Source organism: Macaca mulatta, chromosome 14, assembly GCF_049350105.2.
Source record: "Macaca mulatta isolate MMU2019108-1 chromosome 14, T2T-MMU8v2.0, whole genome shotgun sequence".
In the NCBI taxonomy this organism is placed as follows: domain Eukaryota; kingdom Metazoa; phylum Chordata; class Mammalia; order Primates; family Cercopithecidae; genus Macaca; species Macaca mulatta.
The window spans coordinates 70,407,937-70,424,907 of NC_133419.1; the positions used below are offsets into that span (position 1 = coordinate 70,407,937).

The 16,971-nt window shown below is 37.3% G+C and overlaps 2 protein-coding genes across 2 annotated transcripts; both read left to right on the forward strand.

Moving 5' to 3' along the window:
- The first annotated feature begins 484 nt into the window (after window positions 1-484).
- On the forward strand, window positions 485-2,767 carry LOC715607 (hemoglobin subunit delta-like). Its single transcript, XM_015115061.3, is given in 3 exon segments — window positions 485-690; window positions 1,593-1,722; window positions 2,637-2,767. Coding segments are annotated over 3 exon segments (411 nt in total). The 5' UTR covers window positions 485-540.
- A 4,886-nt stretch (window positions 2,768-7,653) lies between these two features.
- Window positions 7,654-9,113, forward strand: HBB (hemoglobin subunit beta). The gene is given in 3 exon segments (NM_001164428.1): window positions 7,654-7,754; window positions 7,885-8,107; window positions 8,967-9,113. Coding segments are annotated over 3 exon segments (444 nt in total). The 5' UTR covers window positions 7,654-7,662; the 3' UTR covers window positions 9,096-9,113.
- The last annotated feature ends 7,858 nt before the right edge of the window (window positions 9,114-16,971 follow it).

The window sequence follows — 16,971 nt, forward strand, 5'->3', positions numbered from 1 at the left end:
GGAGAGATATGTAGAGGAGAACAGGATTTCTGAGTCAAGATACACATGACAGAACAGCCAATTTCAGGGCAAGGTAAGGGAACAGTGGAATGAAGGTTCATTTTTCATTCTCACAAACCAATGAAACCCTGCTTATCTTAAACCAACCTGCTCACTGGAGTAGGGAGGACAGGACCAGCATAAAAGGGAGAGCAGAGCCAACTGTTGCTTATACTTGCTTCTGACATAACCGTGTTCACTAGCAACCTCAAACAGACACTATGGTGCATCTGACTCCTGAGGAGAAGACTGTTGTCAGTGCCCTGTGGGGCAAAGTGAATGTGGATGCAGTTGGTGGTGAGGCCCTGGGCAGGTTGGTATCAAGGTTCCGAGACATGGAAGCTGAGCATGTGTAGACAGGGAAGATTCCTGGGTTTCTGATAGGCACTGACTCTCTCTGTCCCTTGGGCTGTTTTCCTACCCTCAGGTTACTGGTAGTCCACCCTTGGACCCAGAGATTCTTTGAGTCTTTTGGGGATCTGTCCTCTCCTGCTGCTGTTAATGGGCAACCCTAAGGTGAAGGCTCATGGCAAGAAGGTGCTAGGCGCCTTTAGTGATGGCCTGGCTCACTTGGACAACCTCAAGGGCACTTTTTCCCAGCTGAGTGAGCTGCACTGTGACAAGCTGCACGTGGATCCTGGGAACTTCAGGGTGAGTCCAGGAGATGCTCCACTTTTCTCTTTTTACTTTCTAATCTTACATTTTGGTTCTTTTACCTAGCTGCTCTTCCCCCACGTTTTTGTCTATTTTACTATATTTTATCATTTAATGCTTCTAAAATTTCGTTTTTTATTTCAATATTCTGCATTTTTTCCTTCCTCACAATCTTGCTATTTTAAAAATTAAATTATTTAATATCCTCTCTTTCTCTCTCAACCGCCTCCCTTCATTTTTCCTTCTCTAACCACAACTCAAATTATGCACGCCAACTCTCATCTGCTAATTCTGCACTTAGAATAATCCTTTTGTCTCCCCACATGGGTATGGGAGAGGCTCCAACTCAAAGAGGAGAGGCATAGAATGCTGTTTTAGAGGCTATAAGTCATTTTACAATAAGGAATAATTGGAATTTTATAAATTCGGTAGTAAATGGGATGGAAAGGAAAGTGAATATTTGATTATGAAAGATTAGAAAGTTACACTGGAGGTGGGGCAGAATCATTATTAGGAGACAGCCCATCATCACACTGATTAATCAATTAATTTGTATCTATTAATCTGTTTATAGTAATTAATTTGTATATGCTATATACACATACAAAATTAAAACTAATTTGGAATTAATTTGTATATAGCATTATACAGCATATATAGCATATATGTACATATATAGACTATATGATTGTTAAGTACATAGAGGGTGTGTATAGTATAGATATATGTTATATGTATGCATTCATATATGTACTTATTTATGCTGATGGGAATAACCTGGGGATCAGTTTTGTCTAAGATTTGGGCAGAAAAAAATGGGTGTTGGCCCAGTTTCTCAGAAGCCAATCTTCATTTCTCTGTTAACCATATGCGTGTATCTGCCTACCTTTTCTCCGCAGCTCCTGGGCAATGTGCTGGTGTGTATGCTGGCCCACAACTTTGACAAGGAATTCATCCTACAGGTGCAGGCTGCCTATCAGAAGGTGGTGGCTGGTGTGGCTAATGCCCTGGCTCACAAGTACCATTGAGGTCCTGGATTGTTTCCTGATAATCATAAGTAGACCCTATTTCCCTAGATTCTATTTTCTGAACTTGGGAACACAACGTCTACTTCAAGGGTATGGCTTCACCTAATAAAGAACGTTCAGTTCAACTTCCTGATTAATTGCACTTATTTCATTTTCTTGCCCAGGTATGTAAGAAGGTTCCTGAGGGTCTACAGATAGAGAGCACTTGCGTATTTTACAAAGAGGGCATGGGAAATGAGAAAGGCAAGGGAACCGTACAAAGCATTAACGGATGATATTTCTACCTCCAAAGAAAAGAAATTATCAAGAACTCTTCATATAGAGATGATACTGGCACTGCAGAGGCTCTAGGGAAGACCTCAACCCTAAGACATAGCCTCAAGGTTAATCATATGATTAAACTCCAACAATTACTGAGAAAATAATGTGCTCAGTTAAAGGCATAATGTTTGCTCAAGACAGTGTTATGCTCTCTTTCTTTCTACTTCCTTTGCCTGCATGTGTTAGCCCATAATACTATACCCCATCAAGTGTTCTTGCTCCAAGAAATAGCCTCCTCCTCTTACTTGCCCCAGAACATCTCTGTGAACAATTTCCTCTGATCTTCCCATATTTCGGTTAAGATTCATTGCTCACATATTACTTGTGACCTCAGCCTCAATAAACTTTTCGATACTACCCAAAAAATCTTTCCAAACCCTCCCCCACACCATTTTTTACATTTTTCTTATTTATTTATGCACACACACACTCCATGCTTTATAAACAATTCTGCCTATTCTCCACCTTCTTACATGCCTACTGTGCCTTGTATTAAATTCATCTATAGGCAGCAAGAAAATATTTATTCAAGAAAGTAATGAATGAATGAATGAGTAAATGAGTAAATGAAGAAAAGATTATTCCTTGCTTTAGAACTTCTGGAACTAGAGGACAATATGAATCATACCATTGCACAGTGTTTCTTTGTCGTTAATGCTACAACAAACAAAGAAGAAGCATGCAGTAAACAACCAACCAGTCATTTCCTTTCTGATCATAGGTAGTAATTTTTTTTCTTTGAGCACCATTTTTGCCATAGGTAAAATTAGAAGGACTTTTAGAACTTTCTCACTCGTATACATTTTTATAAATCTGTATTACATGCCTGTTGATTAATTTTAAACTTACTTGAATACCTAAACAGAATCTGTTGTTTCCTTGTGTTTAAAAGTGCTTTCATAGTAACTCTGTCTGTACTGCCGGAATATATTGACAATGCATTATAGTTAACTGTTTTGATCACAATATTTTGAATTGACTGGCAGCAGAAGCTCTTTTATATCCATGTGTTTTCCTTAAGTCATTATACATAGTAGGCACTGAGGACTCTTTATATCTGAAGAGGATATTGAGGAACCACTGGTTTACATATCAGAAGCAGAGCTACTCAGGGCATTTTGGGGAAGATCACTTTCACATTCCTGAGCATAGGGAAGTTCTCATAAGAGTAAGATATTAAAAGGAGATACTTGCGTGTTATTCAAAAGACAGTAAGAGAGACTGTAGACCTTATGATCTTGATAGGGAAAAACAAACTACTTTCCTTTCTCCAAAAGTCAAAACAAGAGCAAATATAGCTTACTATATATACCTTCTTCTATTCCTACACCATTAGTAAATCTAGGCAAGACGTTGGCCTTAAAAATCCCAATACCGGAGAATTCATGAGAACATCACCTGGATGGGACATTGCCGAGCACATACAATTACTATAGGCCCGTCATTGCTATCTTCATATTGAGGATAAGGAGGTCAAGAGATGAAAAACGACTTGGCACCTTGTTGTTATATTAAAATTATTTGTTAGAGTAGAGCTTTTGTAAGAGTCTAGGAGTGTGGGAGCTAAATGATGATACACATGGACACAAAGAAGAGATCAACAGACATGCAGGTCTACTTGAGGGTTGAGGGTGGGAAGAGGGAGAGGATGAAAAAAGTACCTATTGGGTACTAAGTTTATTAGCTGAGTGATGAAATAATCTGTACATCAAAACCCAGTGACATGCAATTTACCTATATAAGTTGTACATGTACCCCCAAATTTAAAATAAAAGTGAAAACAAAGTATAGGAGTGGAATTAATTCCTCAAGATTTGGCTTTAATTTTATTTGATAATTTATCAAAAAGTTGTTTTCCTTTTCTCACCATGGCATTGCTTTATAAGCCATGCTCAGTATGTCTGAATGAAAGGGTGCATGTGTGTGTGTGTGTGTGTCTGTGTGTGTGTGTGTGTCTGTGTGTGTGTGTGTGTGTATGAGAAAGAGAGGGAGGGAAGAACGGAGGAGAGGACACAATAATGTGAATTTGAGTTTACAAACATTTTTAAATAAAATAATTTAATGTCAGGATAATTTAGCATAATAATCTCTTAAATCATCCATCTCTTGAGCTTCAGAGCAGTCTTCTAAATTAATGCCTACATGTTTGTAAAGGGTGTTCAGACTGAAGCCAAGATTCTACCTCTAAAGAGATGCAGTCTCAAATTTAACTGAAGACTGTACCTCTGCTCTCCATAAATTGACACACCATGGCTCACTTAATGAGGTTTTAAAAAAAGCTAATTCTGAATGAAAATCTGAACCCAGTAGAGGAAATATTGATGAACAAGGTGTAGACTGAAATATAAATTTCTCTGTAATAATTATGTATATACTTTAGCAAAGTTGTGTCTATGTCGACTTTATTGCTTTTTGGTAAGAAATACAACTTTTTAAAGAGGACTAAACTATCCTATTTCCAAACTATTTTGTGTGTATGCAATTTGTTTCTATGGGTTCTGGTTTTGTTGGGGCATTTTTAGTTCATTTTAATTAATTAATTCTGAGAAGATGCTGAATTGTGTTTACTGAGAGACTGTGTATCTGGGAGAGAAGTCTGCAGCAAGTAGCTAGACTGTGCTTGACCTAGGAACATATACAGTAGTTTGCTAAAATGTTTCACTTGGGGAATTTTAGGTTAAACAGCAGAGCATGTATAAAAATACTCTAGTTGAGTGCTGCTTTTGAAACAAATGACAAAACCACACTCCCATAGATGAGTGTCATGATTTTCATGGAGGAAGTTAATATTCATCCTCTAAGTATACTCAGACTAGGCCCGTTCTGGTATAAAATATTAGGACTTAAGAAAGATTAATAGACTGGAGTAAAGGAAATGGACCACTGTTTCTCTCGCTGTCTCTTTTTTGAGGACTTGTATGTGTGTGTGTGTGTGCGTGTAGTGGTAAGTGGGGCTGGAATAAAAGTAGAATAGACCTGCACCTGCTGTGGCATCCATTCACAGAGTAGAAGCAAGCTCACAATTGTGAAGATGTCAGTGAGCTTGAGTAGTTTTTCAGGAACTTTGAATGCTGATTTAGATTTGAAACTGAGGCTCTGACCATAACCAAATTTGCACTATTTATCTCTTCTTGAAACTTATTTTTGTCTGGCATGCCTGGGCTTTTGATGGTCTTAGTATAGCTTGCAGCCTTGTCCCTGCAGGATTATGGGTCATAGAAAGAAAAGTCTGCATCACACTCTAGTCACACTAAGTAACTACCATTGGAAAAGCAACCCTTGCCTTGAAGCCAGGATGATGGTATCTGCAGCAGTTGCCAACACAAGAGAAGGATCCATAGTTCATCATTTAAGCAAGAAAACAAAATAGAAAAACTTAGGAAAACTATTTCTGAGCATAAGAAGTTGTAGGGTAAGTCTTTAAGAAGGTGATAATTTCTGCCAATCAGGATTTCAAAGCTGTTGCTTTGACAAGTTTGGTCTTTCAGAATAATATAAATATAATCTATATTATAATTTCATAAGGTCTGTGGATTTTCTTTGACCTGGAATATTTGCAAAAGACATATTCCAACTTCCACAGAACACTTTATTTCACATATACACGCCTCTTATGTCAGGGATGTGAAATAGAGTCTTGAAAACAGTCTGAATCTAAAACAATGCTAATGCTAATGCAGGTTTAAATTTAATGAGATAAAATCCAAAATCTAAGAGTCAAGTCAAATCTATATATTTTAACGTTTAAAATATTTTAAAAGACCTCTTTTCCCAGGATTCAACATGTGAAATCTTTTCTCAGGGATACACGTTGCTAGATCCTCATTGCTTTAGTTTTTTACAGAGGAATGAATATAAAAAGAAAATACTTGAACTTTATCTCTCTTACCTCTATAATCATATATAGGCATAATTTTTTAACTTAGGCTCCAGATAGCCATAGAAGAACCAAATGCTTTCTGCATGTGTGAGAATAATCAGAGAGAGATTTATTTACAAGTACCTGATGAGGGTTGAGACAGGTAGAAAAAGTGAGAGATCTCTATTTAGCAATAATGGAGAAAGTATTTAAGAGAATCAAGCAATGGAAATAAGAAATGTGTAAATTTCCTTCCAATAACCAGAAATAGAGGATCGAGTTTCTTTTGGTTAACCTAAATTTTATTTTATTTTATTTATTTTATATTACCTCATTTTATTTTATTTTGTGTAATTGTAGTTTCAGAGTGTTAAAGCTGAAAGGAAGAAGTAGGAGAAACATGGAAAGTAAAAGTATAACACTTTCCTTACTAAAAGGACATGGGCTTCCAGGTAGGGGCAGGATTCAGAATGACTGACAGAGCCCTCAGGGAACAAGGAGTCTCCACACTGACCTCAGAAATGCTTGCTACCTTTGCTGTTTTCTTTACATCTTTTAACAGCAGGAAGCAGAACTCTGCACTTCAAAAGTTTTTCCTCACCTGAGGAGTTAATTTAGTACAAGCGGGAAAAGGTGCAGGGGGATTGGAGAAAGGAGATCATGTTGGAAAGCTGTAGAGATAGAAGAGTAAATTTTAGTAAAGGAGGTTTAAACAAATAAAACATAAAGAGAAATAGGAACTTGAATCAAGGAAATGATTTTAAAACTCAGTGTTCTTAGTGGACTAGAGGAAGAAATAATCTGAGCCAAGTCTGGAAGACCTTTTCCCTTCCTACCAGTACTTTTTAAGTCACAGAAGCTTCTTTGTTCCCCGAGACACTTTTGCAGATTAGTCCAAGCAGAAACAGTTAGATGTCCCCAGTTAACCTCCTATTTGACACCACTGATTACCCCATTGTTAGTCACACTTTGGGTTATAAGTGACTTTTTCTTTATTTGTATTTTTTACTGCATTAAGGGGTCTCTAATTTTTTATCTCTCATTTCCCAAAACCTAATAAGTAATTATTGCACAGAACACATTGATTTGTATTTATTCTATTTTTAGACATAATTTATTAGCATACATGAGCAAATTAAGAAAAACAAAACAACAACAAATGAATGAATGCACATATATGTATATATTTTCTTTTCTTACCAGAAGGTTTTAATCCAAATCAGGAGAAGATATGCTTAGAACTGAGATAGAGTTTTCATCCATTCTGTCCTGTAAGTATTTTGCGTATTCTGGAGACACAGGAAGAGATCAATCTATATATCCCTAAGCTGAATTATGGTAGGCAAAATTCTTCCACTTTTAGTGCATCAATTTCTTATTTGTGTAATAAGAAAATTGGGAAAGCGATCTTCAATATGCTTACCAAGCTGTGATTCCAAATATTAGGTAAATACACTTACAAAGGAGGATGTTTTTAGTAGCAATTTGTACTGATGGTATGGGGCCAAGAGATATGTCTTAGAGGGAGGGCTGAGGGTTTGAAGTCCAACTCCTAAGCCAGTGCCAGAAGAGCCAAGGACAGGTATGGCTGTCATCACTTAGACCTCACCCTGTGGAGCCACACCCTACAGTTGGCCAATCTACTCCCAGGAGCAGGGAGGGCAGGAGCCAGGGCTGGGCATAAAAGTCAGGGCAGAGCCATCTATTGCTTACACTTGCTTCTGACACAACTGTGTTCACGAGCAACCTCAAACAGACACCATGGTGCATCTGACTCCTGAGGAGAAGAATGCCGTCACCACCCTGTGGGGCAAGGTGAACGTGGATGAAGTTGGTGGTGAGGCCCTGGGCAGGTTGGTATCAAGGTTACAAGACATGCTTAAGGAGGCAAATAGAAGCTGGGCATGTGGAGACAGAGAAGACTCTTGGGTTTCTGATAGGCACTGACTCTCTCTGCCTATTGGGCTATTTTCCCACCCTTAGGCTGCTGGTGGTCTACCCTTGGACCCAGAGGTTCTTTGAGTCCTTTGGGGATCTGTCCTCTCCTGATGCTGTTATGGGCAACCCTAAGGTGAAGGCTCATGGCAAGAAAGTGCTTGGTGCCTTTAGTGATGGCCTGAATCACCTGGACAACCTCAAGGGTACCTTTGCCCAGCTCAGTGAGCTGCACTGTGACAAGCTGCATGTGGATCCTGAGAACTTCAAGGTGAGTCTATGGGACCCTTGATGTTTTCTTTCCCCTTCTTTTCTATGATTAACTTCATGTCATAGGAAGAGGATAAGTATCAGGGTACAGTTTAGAATGGGGAAGAGACAAATGATTGAATCAGTGTGGAACTCTCAGGATCATTTAGTGTCTTTTATTTGCTGTTTATAACAATTGTTTTCTTTTGTGTTTAATTCCTGCTTTCTTTTTTTTCTTCTCCGCAATTTTTATTATTATACTTAATGTCTTAATGCTGTGTATAACAAAAGGAAATATCTTTGAGATACATTAAGTAACTTAAAAAAAACAGCTTACACGGTCTGCCTAGTACACTACTATTTGGAATATATGTGTGGTTATTTGCATATTCATAATCTACCTACTTTATTTTCTTTCTTTTTAATTAATACATAATCATTATACATATTTATTGGTTAAAGCATAATGTTTTAATATGTATACACATTGCATATTGACCAAATCAGGGTAATTTTGCTTTTGTAATTTTTTAAAATGCTTCTTGCTTTAATATACTTTTTTGTTTATTTTATTTCTAATACTTCCCCTAATCTCTTTCTTTCAAGGCAATAACCATACAATGTATCATGCTTCTTTGCACCATTCTAAAGAATAACAGTGATAATTTCTGGGTTAAGGCAATAGCAATATTTCTGCATTTAAGTAGAATATTTCTGCATATAAATTGTAACTGATGTAAGAGGTTTCATATTGCTAATAGCAGCTATAATCCAGTGATCATTTTGCTTTTATTTTATGGTTGAGATAAGGCTGGATTATTCTGAGCCCAAGCTAGGCCCTTTTGCTAATCATGTTCATATCTCTTGTCTCCCTCCCACAGCTCCTGGGCAACGTGCTGGTGTGTGTGCTGGCCCATCACTTTGGCAAAGAATTCACCCCGCAAGTGCAGGCTGCCTATCAGAAAGTGGTGGCTGGTGTGGCTAATGCCCTGGCCCACAAGTACCACTAAGCTCACTTTCTTGCTGTCCAATTTCTACCAAAGGTTCCTTTGTTCCCAAAGTCCAACTACTGAACTGGGGGATATTATGAAGGGCCTTGAGGATCTGGATTCTGCCTAATAAAAAACATTTATTTTCATTGCAATGGTGTATTTAAATTATTTCTGAATATTTTACCTAAAAGTGCATGTGGGAGGTCAGTGCATTTAAAACATAAAGAAATGAAGAGCTAGTTCAAACCTTGGGAAAATACACTATATTATGAACTCCATGAAAGAAGGTGATGCTGCAAACAACTAATGCACGTTGACAACAGCCCCGATGCTTATGCCTATTCACCCCTCAGAAAAGGATTCAAGTGGAGGTTTGACTTGGAGGTTAAAGTTTTGCTATGTTATATTTTACATTACTTATTGTTTTAGCTGTCTTCATGAATGTCTTTTCACTATTCGTTTACTTATCCTGCACCTCTCAGCCTTGATTCCACTTAGTTCTCTTGCTTAGAGATATTACTTTTCCCTTAAAGTGTTCCTTCCATGTTTTATGGCCAGATGGTTTCTTCTCACCTGGCCACTTAGCCTTAGTTGTCTCTGTTGTGTTATAGAGGTCTACTTGAAGAAGGAAAAACAGGGGGCCATGGTTTGACTGTCCTGTGAGCCCTTCTTCCCTGCCTCCCCTACTAACAGTGCTCCGGAATCTGCAATGCTAGTCTCCTGGAACTTTCACTCTTTCACAGTCTGCTTTGGAAGGACTGGGCTTAGAGTGAAAATGTAGGACTGAGAAGAATGTGAAAGGGGGCTTTTTGTAGCTTGGTATTCACTGTTGCCTTATTACCCTGTCATAGGCCCACGCCAAATGGAAGTCCCATTCTTCCTCAGGATGTTTAAGATTGGTAAGTGATTAGAGGTCTGCTCGCTCCCTTATCGTGCCCCTTATGGTGCTTCTGGCTCTGCAGTTACTAGCACAGTGTTACCATCAACAACCTTAACTTCATTTTCTTATTCAATGCCTAGGTAGGTAGATGCTAGATTCTGGAAATAAAATATGAGTCTCAGGTGGTCCTTGTCCTCTCTCCTAGTCGAATTCTGAATCTAGTTGACAAGATTCTGAAATCAAGGTGTATAATCAGTAATACGTGATGATAGAAGGGTATATAGAAGAATTTCATGATATGAGAGGGTGAAACCCTCAAAATGAAATGAAATCAGACCTTGTCTTACACCATAAAAACAAATTTCAAAATGGGTTAAAGATTTCAAATACGACCTAAAACCATAAAAAATTTTAAAGAAGTCATAAGAAGAAAATTGTAATGTTCATGTTGCCGTCATTTTTTGAATTTGATATGAGAAGCAAAGGCAACAAAAGGAAAAATAAAGAAGCGAGGCTACATCAAACTAAAAAAATTTCCACACAAAAAAGAAAACAATCAACAAATGAAAGGTGACCCATGAAATGGCATATTTGCAAATCAAATATTTATTATATATTTTGGTTAATATTCAAAACATATAAGAAACTCGTATGATTCCATAGCAAACAAAAAATTAAAAATGGGAAAAGAAAAAAATTAAAAAGAAAGAAATCCTGCCATTTATGGCAGAATTGATGGACCTGGAGGATGTAACACTAAGGAAAATAAGACAAAGAGACAAATACTGCACAATCTTGCTCATATGTGAAATCTAAAAAAGCGAAACTCATGGAAACAGAGAGTAGAGGTGTAGTTTCCAGGGGTTGGGAGTGGGAGAATCAGGAAACTATTATTCAAGGGGTATAAAATTTCAGTTATGTGGGATGAATAAATTCTAGATATCCAATGTACAGCATCATGACTGTAGTTACTTGTACTGTGTGTATATTTAAAATTTGCTAAGAGAGTAGATTTTTTTTTTTTTTTTTTTTTTTTTTTGAGATGGAGTTTTGCTCTTGTTGTCCAGGCTGGAGTGCAATGGCAAGATCTTGGCTCACTGCAACCTCCGCCTCCCGGGTTCAAGCAAATCTCCTGCCTCAGCCTCCCGAGTAGCTGGGATTACAGGCATGCGAGACTAAACCCAGCTAATTTTGTATTTTTAGTAGAGACGGGGTTTCTCCATGTCGGTCAGGCTGGTCTGCCTGCCTTGGCCACCCAAAGTGCTGGGATTATAGGCATGAGCTACTGAGCCTGATTGAGAGTAGATCTTAAAAGTGCTTACCACAAGAAAAAGGTAACTATGTGAGATAATGGGTAAGTTAATTAACTTGATTGTGGTAATCATTTCACAAGGTGTACATATATTAAAACATCATGTTGCACACCTTAAATATATATAATTTTTATTTGTGAATCATACCTCAATAAAGTTGAAGAATAATAAAAAGGGACAAAATATATATCACATGAATAAAAAAACTAAAAATAAAAAATTGCATCTCGATGATTACAATTGCATTCTTGATTTTTCAGACACAAATATCCATTTGACTGTTTACTCTTTTCCAAAACAGTACAATAAATTTTAGCACTTTATCTTCATTTTCCCCTTCCCAATCTATAATTATATATATATTTTTTAGATATTTTGTATAGTTTTACTCCTAAGATTTCTTCTTATTATTAAATAGTGAAGAAATGTTTACACTTATTTACAAAACGTTTTACATGCTTTTCTTAATTTCTAATCTTCCCTCTAAGTTTATTCTATTTTTTTCTGAGTATCCTTAATATTATCTCTTGTTGCTGGAAATACCTTGTTACTTTTGGTTTATCTAAAAATGGTTTCATTTTCTTTATTCTAAAAGCATATAAAATTAATATCACTCATGTGTAAGTCAGATAGTGGAATAAATAGAAATCCAAAAACTAAATCTCACTAAAATATAATAATCTGATATATAAAATATAGCTTTTAAATTTAGCTTGGAAATAAAAAACAAATAGTAATTGAACAACTACACTCTTTGGAAAGAGTAAAGTGAAAAGCTTAACTGTATACACCACAATCGATTACACAATTAGGTGTGAAAGTAAAATCCAGTCATGAAAATCTAGAATAATAATATGGGAAGACATGTATACAATCTTAGAGATAAGAGTGGTTTTCAATTATCAACCCAAAGTCGAAGCTATCAAGAGAGAAATAAATTCAGTCAACAATAAAAGCAATTTAAGAAGTTATTCTAGGCTGGGAGTGATGGCTCACTCCTGTAATCCCAGCACTTTGGGAGGCCTAGACCAGTGGATCACGAGGTCAGGAGTTCGAGATCAACCTGGCCAACATAGTGAAACCTCGTTTCTACTAAAACTATAAAAAATTAGCCTGGCGTGGTGGCGGGCGCATGTAATCCCAGCAACTTGGGAAGCTGAGGTAGGAGAATCACTTGATGCTGGGAGGCAGAGGTTGCAGTGAGCCGATATTGTGACACTGCATTCCAGCCCAGGCGACAGTGTGAGACTCCATCACACAAAAAAAATAATAATAAGTTTTTCTATTAAAACTGATCTTACAGATCCATAGAGCCATTATCAAGTCTTTCTCTTTGAAATAGACAGAAATTTAGTGTGTTCTCAGTCAATCAACATTCCTTCAACTAGATTAGTTGTGACAAAATTTCAGGCCTTGCTTAACTCTAACCTCAGTCTCTCCATATATTTCTGAGAGTTTTCTTTCTTATTTGTTTATAAGGATTTCGTAAATGGCAATATTGAGAAGTAGAAAATTTCGGAGACTTATTTTTCATGAACCAGAACAATCTCAAAGCAGCAATGCTAAACAGGAGCCAAGCCTAGAATAAAGTTGAACTTCTGGAATCAACAAGCTAGGGAAAAGTCTCCCATTAAATCAATCAAGTATTTGAAAACTGGGAGGTCAAATCAGAGGTGAAAAATGATTAAAGATAACAAGAGGTCTGAAAAACAAATCGACCAATTAAAATTAAAATAAAGAGGCAAGCTGGGCACAGTGGCTTGCATCTGTAGTCCCAGTAACCCAGGAGACTGAAGTAAGAGGATCACTTGAGCCCAGGATTTCAAGGCTGCAATGAGCAATAATGACACCCCTGCTCCGTAGGCTTGGTGACTGAGTGAGATCCTGTCTCTGAGGAAAACAAAAAACAAAAACAAACAAACAAAAAAACACACAGATATTAAGAACATAGAAGTTTTGCTGCTGTGATGATATACTCCAACAGAGGTCTGAACTGCTTGCAGTGACTACGGGCTGTTTCTCCTCTGGATTCTTGGGTTCTTCACATCTTCTCAACTTTGTGAAAAGATATTCATCCAAAGGTCTTACCTGTCTTCTTCAGACCTTGGATTTTGGATTAGCTTTTTCTATTTCTTGGGATTCTCTAGATCTATATATTCAGATATAACACAGATACAACCAAAAGAAGCAAAGGAGGCATGACAGAAGGGGCTTTGTATTCTGGGGAGGGGGACATAGAGTTGAGAGAAATACAAGAATTTATAGGACTCCACTCAAAGAGCCCTCAAATAAAGTATGGCTAGTCTTCTTTGCCTAAGACAATGAGCAGTCCAGGAAGTTATCCATTTCTTTTAGATTTTCTAGTTCATGTGCATAGAGATGTTCATAGTAGTTTTTGATGATTATTTGTATTTCTGTGGGGTGAGTGATAATACCCCTTTTTCATTTCTAACTGCTTATTTGGATCTTCTCTCTTGTCTTCTTTATTAGTCTAGCTAGTGGTCTACTTTATTAATTTTCTCACAAAACCAGTTCTTGGACTCATTAACCTTTTTTTTTTTTTTTTTTTTTGAGACAGAGTCTCACTCTATCACCCAGGCTGGCGTGCACTGGCGTGATCTCGACTCACTGCAAGCTCTGCTTCCCAGGTTCACACCATTCTCCTCCCTCAGCCTCCCAAGTAGCTGGGATAACAGGCGCCCACCACCATGCTTGGCTATTTTTGTATATTTTAGTAGAGACCGGATTTCACCGTATCAGCCAGGATGGTCTCGATCTCCTGACTTTTGTGATCCACCCGCCTCGGCCTCCCAAAGTGCTGGGATGACAGGTGTGAGTCACCGTGCCCAGTTGTACTCATTAATCTTTCGAATGGTGTTTTGTGTTTTAATATCCTTCAGTTAACTCTGATCTTGTTTATTTCTTGTCTTCTGCTAGATTTGGGGTTGGTTTGCTCTTGGTTCTCTTGCTCTTTTAGTTGTGATATTAGGTTGTTAATTTGAGATCTTTAAGACTTTTTGATGTGGGCATTTAGTGTATAAATTTCTCTCTTAACACTGTCTAAGCTGTGTCCCAGAGATTCTAGTATATTGTATCTTTGTTCCCGTTAGTTTCAAATAACTACTTTATTTTTGCCTTAGTTTCATTATTTACCCAAAAGTCATTCAGGAGCAGGTTGTTTAATTTCCAGGTAATTGCATGGTTTTTAGCTATTTTTTAGTCTTGAAATCTATTTTTATTCCTCTCTGGTTTGAGAGTGATTGATAGGATTTTTTTTTTTTTTTTTTGCATTTGCATTTGCTGAGGATTGTTTTATGCCCTCCCAAGACTGAACCAGGAAGAAATCGATTTCCTGAAGAGATCAATGATGAGCTCTAAAAATGATTCAGTAATAAATAGCCTATCAAACAAAAAAAGCCCTGGACCATATGATTCACAACCAAATTCTATCAGATGCACAAAGAAGAGTTGAAAAAATTCCTACTGAAGCTGCTCCAAAAAATTGAGGAGGAGGGATTCAATCCCAGCTCATTTTATGAGGCCAGCATCATCCTGATACCAAAACCTGGTAGGCACACAACAACAACAACAACAAAAGAAAACTTCAGGCCAATATCCTTGAACATTGATGCAAAAATTTTCAATAAAATACTAGCAAACCAAATCCAGCAACACATCACAAAGCTAATCCACCTCAATCACGTAGGCTTTATCCCTGAGAAGCAATGTTGGTCCAGCATACACAAATCGATAAATATGATTCATCATGTATATAGCACTAAAAACAGAAACCACATGATCATTTCAATATGTGCAAAGAAAAGATTTTGATAAAATTCAACATCACTTCATGTTAAAACCTCTCAACAAACTAGCTATTTATGGACACAACCTTAAAATAATATGAGCCCTCTGTGACCAACCCACAGCCAACATCATACAGAACGGGCAAAACCTGGAAGCATTCTTCTTGAAAACTGGCACAAGACAAGGATGCCCTCTCTCACCACTCCTATTCAGTATGGTATTGGCAGTCCTGGCCAGAGCAATCAGGCAAGAGAAGGAAATAAGGGGCATCCAAATAGGAGGACAGAAAGTCAAAGTATCCCTGTTTTCTATATCTAGAAAACACCATAGTCAAGGCCCAAAAGCTCCTTCAGCTGATAACTTCAGCAAAGTTTCAAGATATAAAATCAATGTACAAAAATCGCTAGCATTCCCATACATCAAAAACAGCCAAGCCGAGAGCCAAATCAGTAAGTCAATCCCATTTAGCATTGCCACAAAAAGAATAAAATACCTAAGGTTACATCTAACCAAGGAGTTTAAAGATCTCTACAATGAGAATTACAAAACACTGCTCAAAGAAATCAGAGCTGATAGAAACAAATGGTAAAACTTTCCATACTCACGGATAAAAAAAATCAATATTGTTAAAATGGCCATACTGCCTAGAGCAATTTACACTTTCAATGCTATTCCTATCAAACTACCAATGACATTCTTCACAGAACTAGAAAAATCTCTTTTAAAGTTCATATGGAACAACAACAACAACACAACCAAAGCCCAAATAGCCTAGGAAATCCTAATAAAAAAGAACAAAGCTGGAGGTATTACATTGCCCAACTACAAACCATGCAACAGGGCTATAGTAACCAAAACAGTATGGTACTGGTACAGAAAAGACACATAGACAAATGGAATACAATAGAGAGCCCAGAAATAAGACCCCACACCTATAACCATCTGATTTTTGACAAAGCTGATAAAAACAAGCAATGGGGAAAATACACCCTATTCAACAAGTGGCGTTGGGATAACTGGCTAACCATATGTAGAAGATTGAAACCGGATCCCTTTCTATATCATATACAAAAATAAACTCAAGATGGATTAAAGACTTAAATGCAAAACCCAAACTATAAAAATGCTGGAAGACAACATAGACAATACCATTCAGGACATAAGCAGGGGCAAAGACTTCGTGACAAACATGCCAAGAGCCATTGCAGCAAAAGCAAAAATTGACAAATAGGATCTAATTGAACTAAAAAGGTTCTGCACAGCAAAAGAAACTATCAACAGAGTAAACAAACAACCTATAGAATGGGAGACAATTTTTGCAAACTATGCATTCAACAAAGGTCTAATATTCAGAATCTGTAAGGAACTTAAATGAATCTACAAGAACAAAACAAACAATGCCACAAAAGACTGGGTAAAGGACATGAACAGACACCATTCAAAAGAAGACATACATGTGCCCACCAAGCATATGAAAAAAGCTCAATGTCACTGATCATTAGAGAAATGCCAATCAAAACCACAATGAGATACCATCTCATATCACTTAAAATATCTGTAGTTAAAAAGTCAAAAAATAACAGATGCTGGTAAGGTTGTGGAGAAAAGGGAATGCTTACACACCATTGGTAGGAATACAAATTACTTCAACCATTGTGAAAAGCAGTGTGGCAATTCCCTAAAGACCTAAAAACAGAAATACCATTTAACCCAACAATCCTGTTACTGGATATATACCTAAAGGAATATAAATCATTCTATCACAGAGACACATGCACACACGTGCTCATTGCAGCATAATCACAATAGCAAAGACACAGAATCAACCTGAAGGCCCATCAGTGGTATACTGATAAAGAAAATGTACATATACACCGTGGAATACTATGTGGCC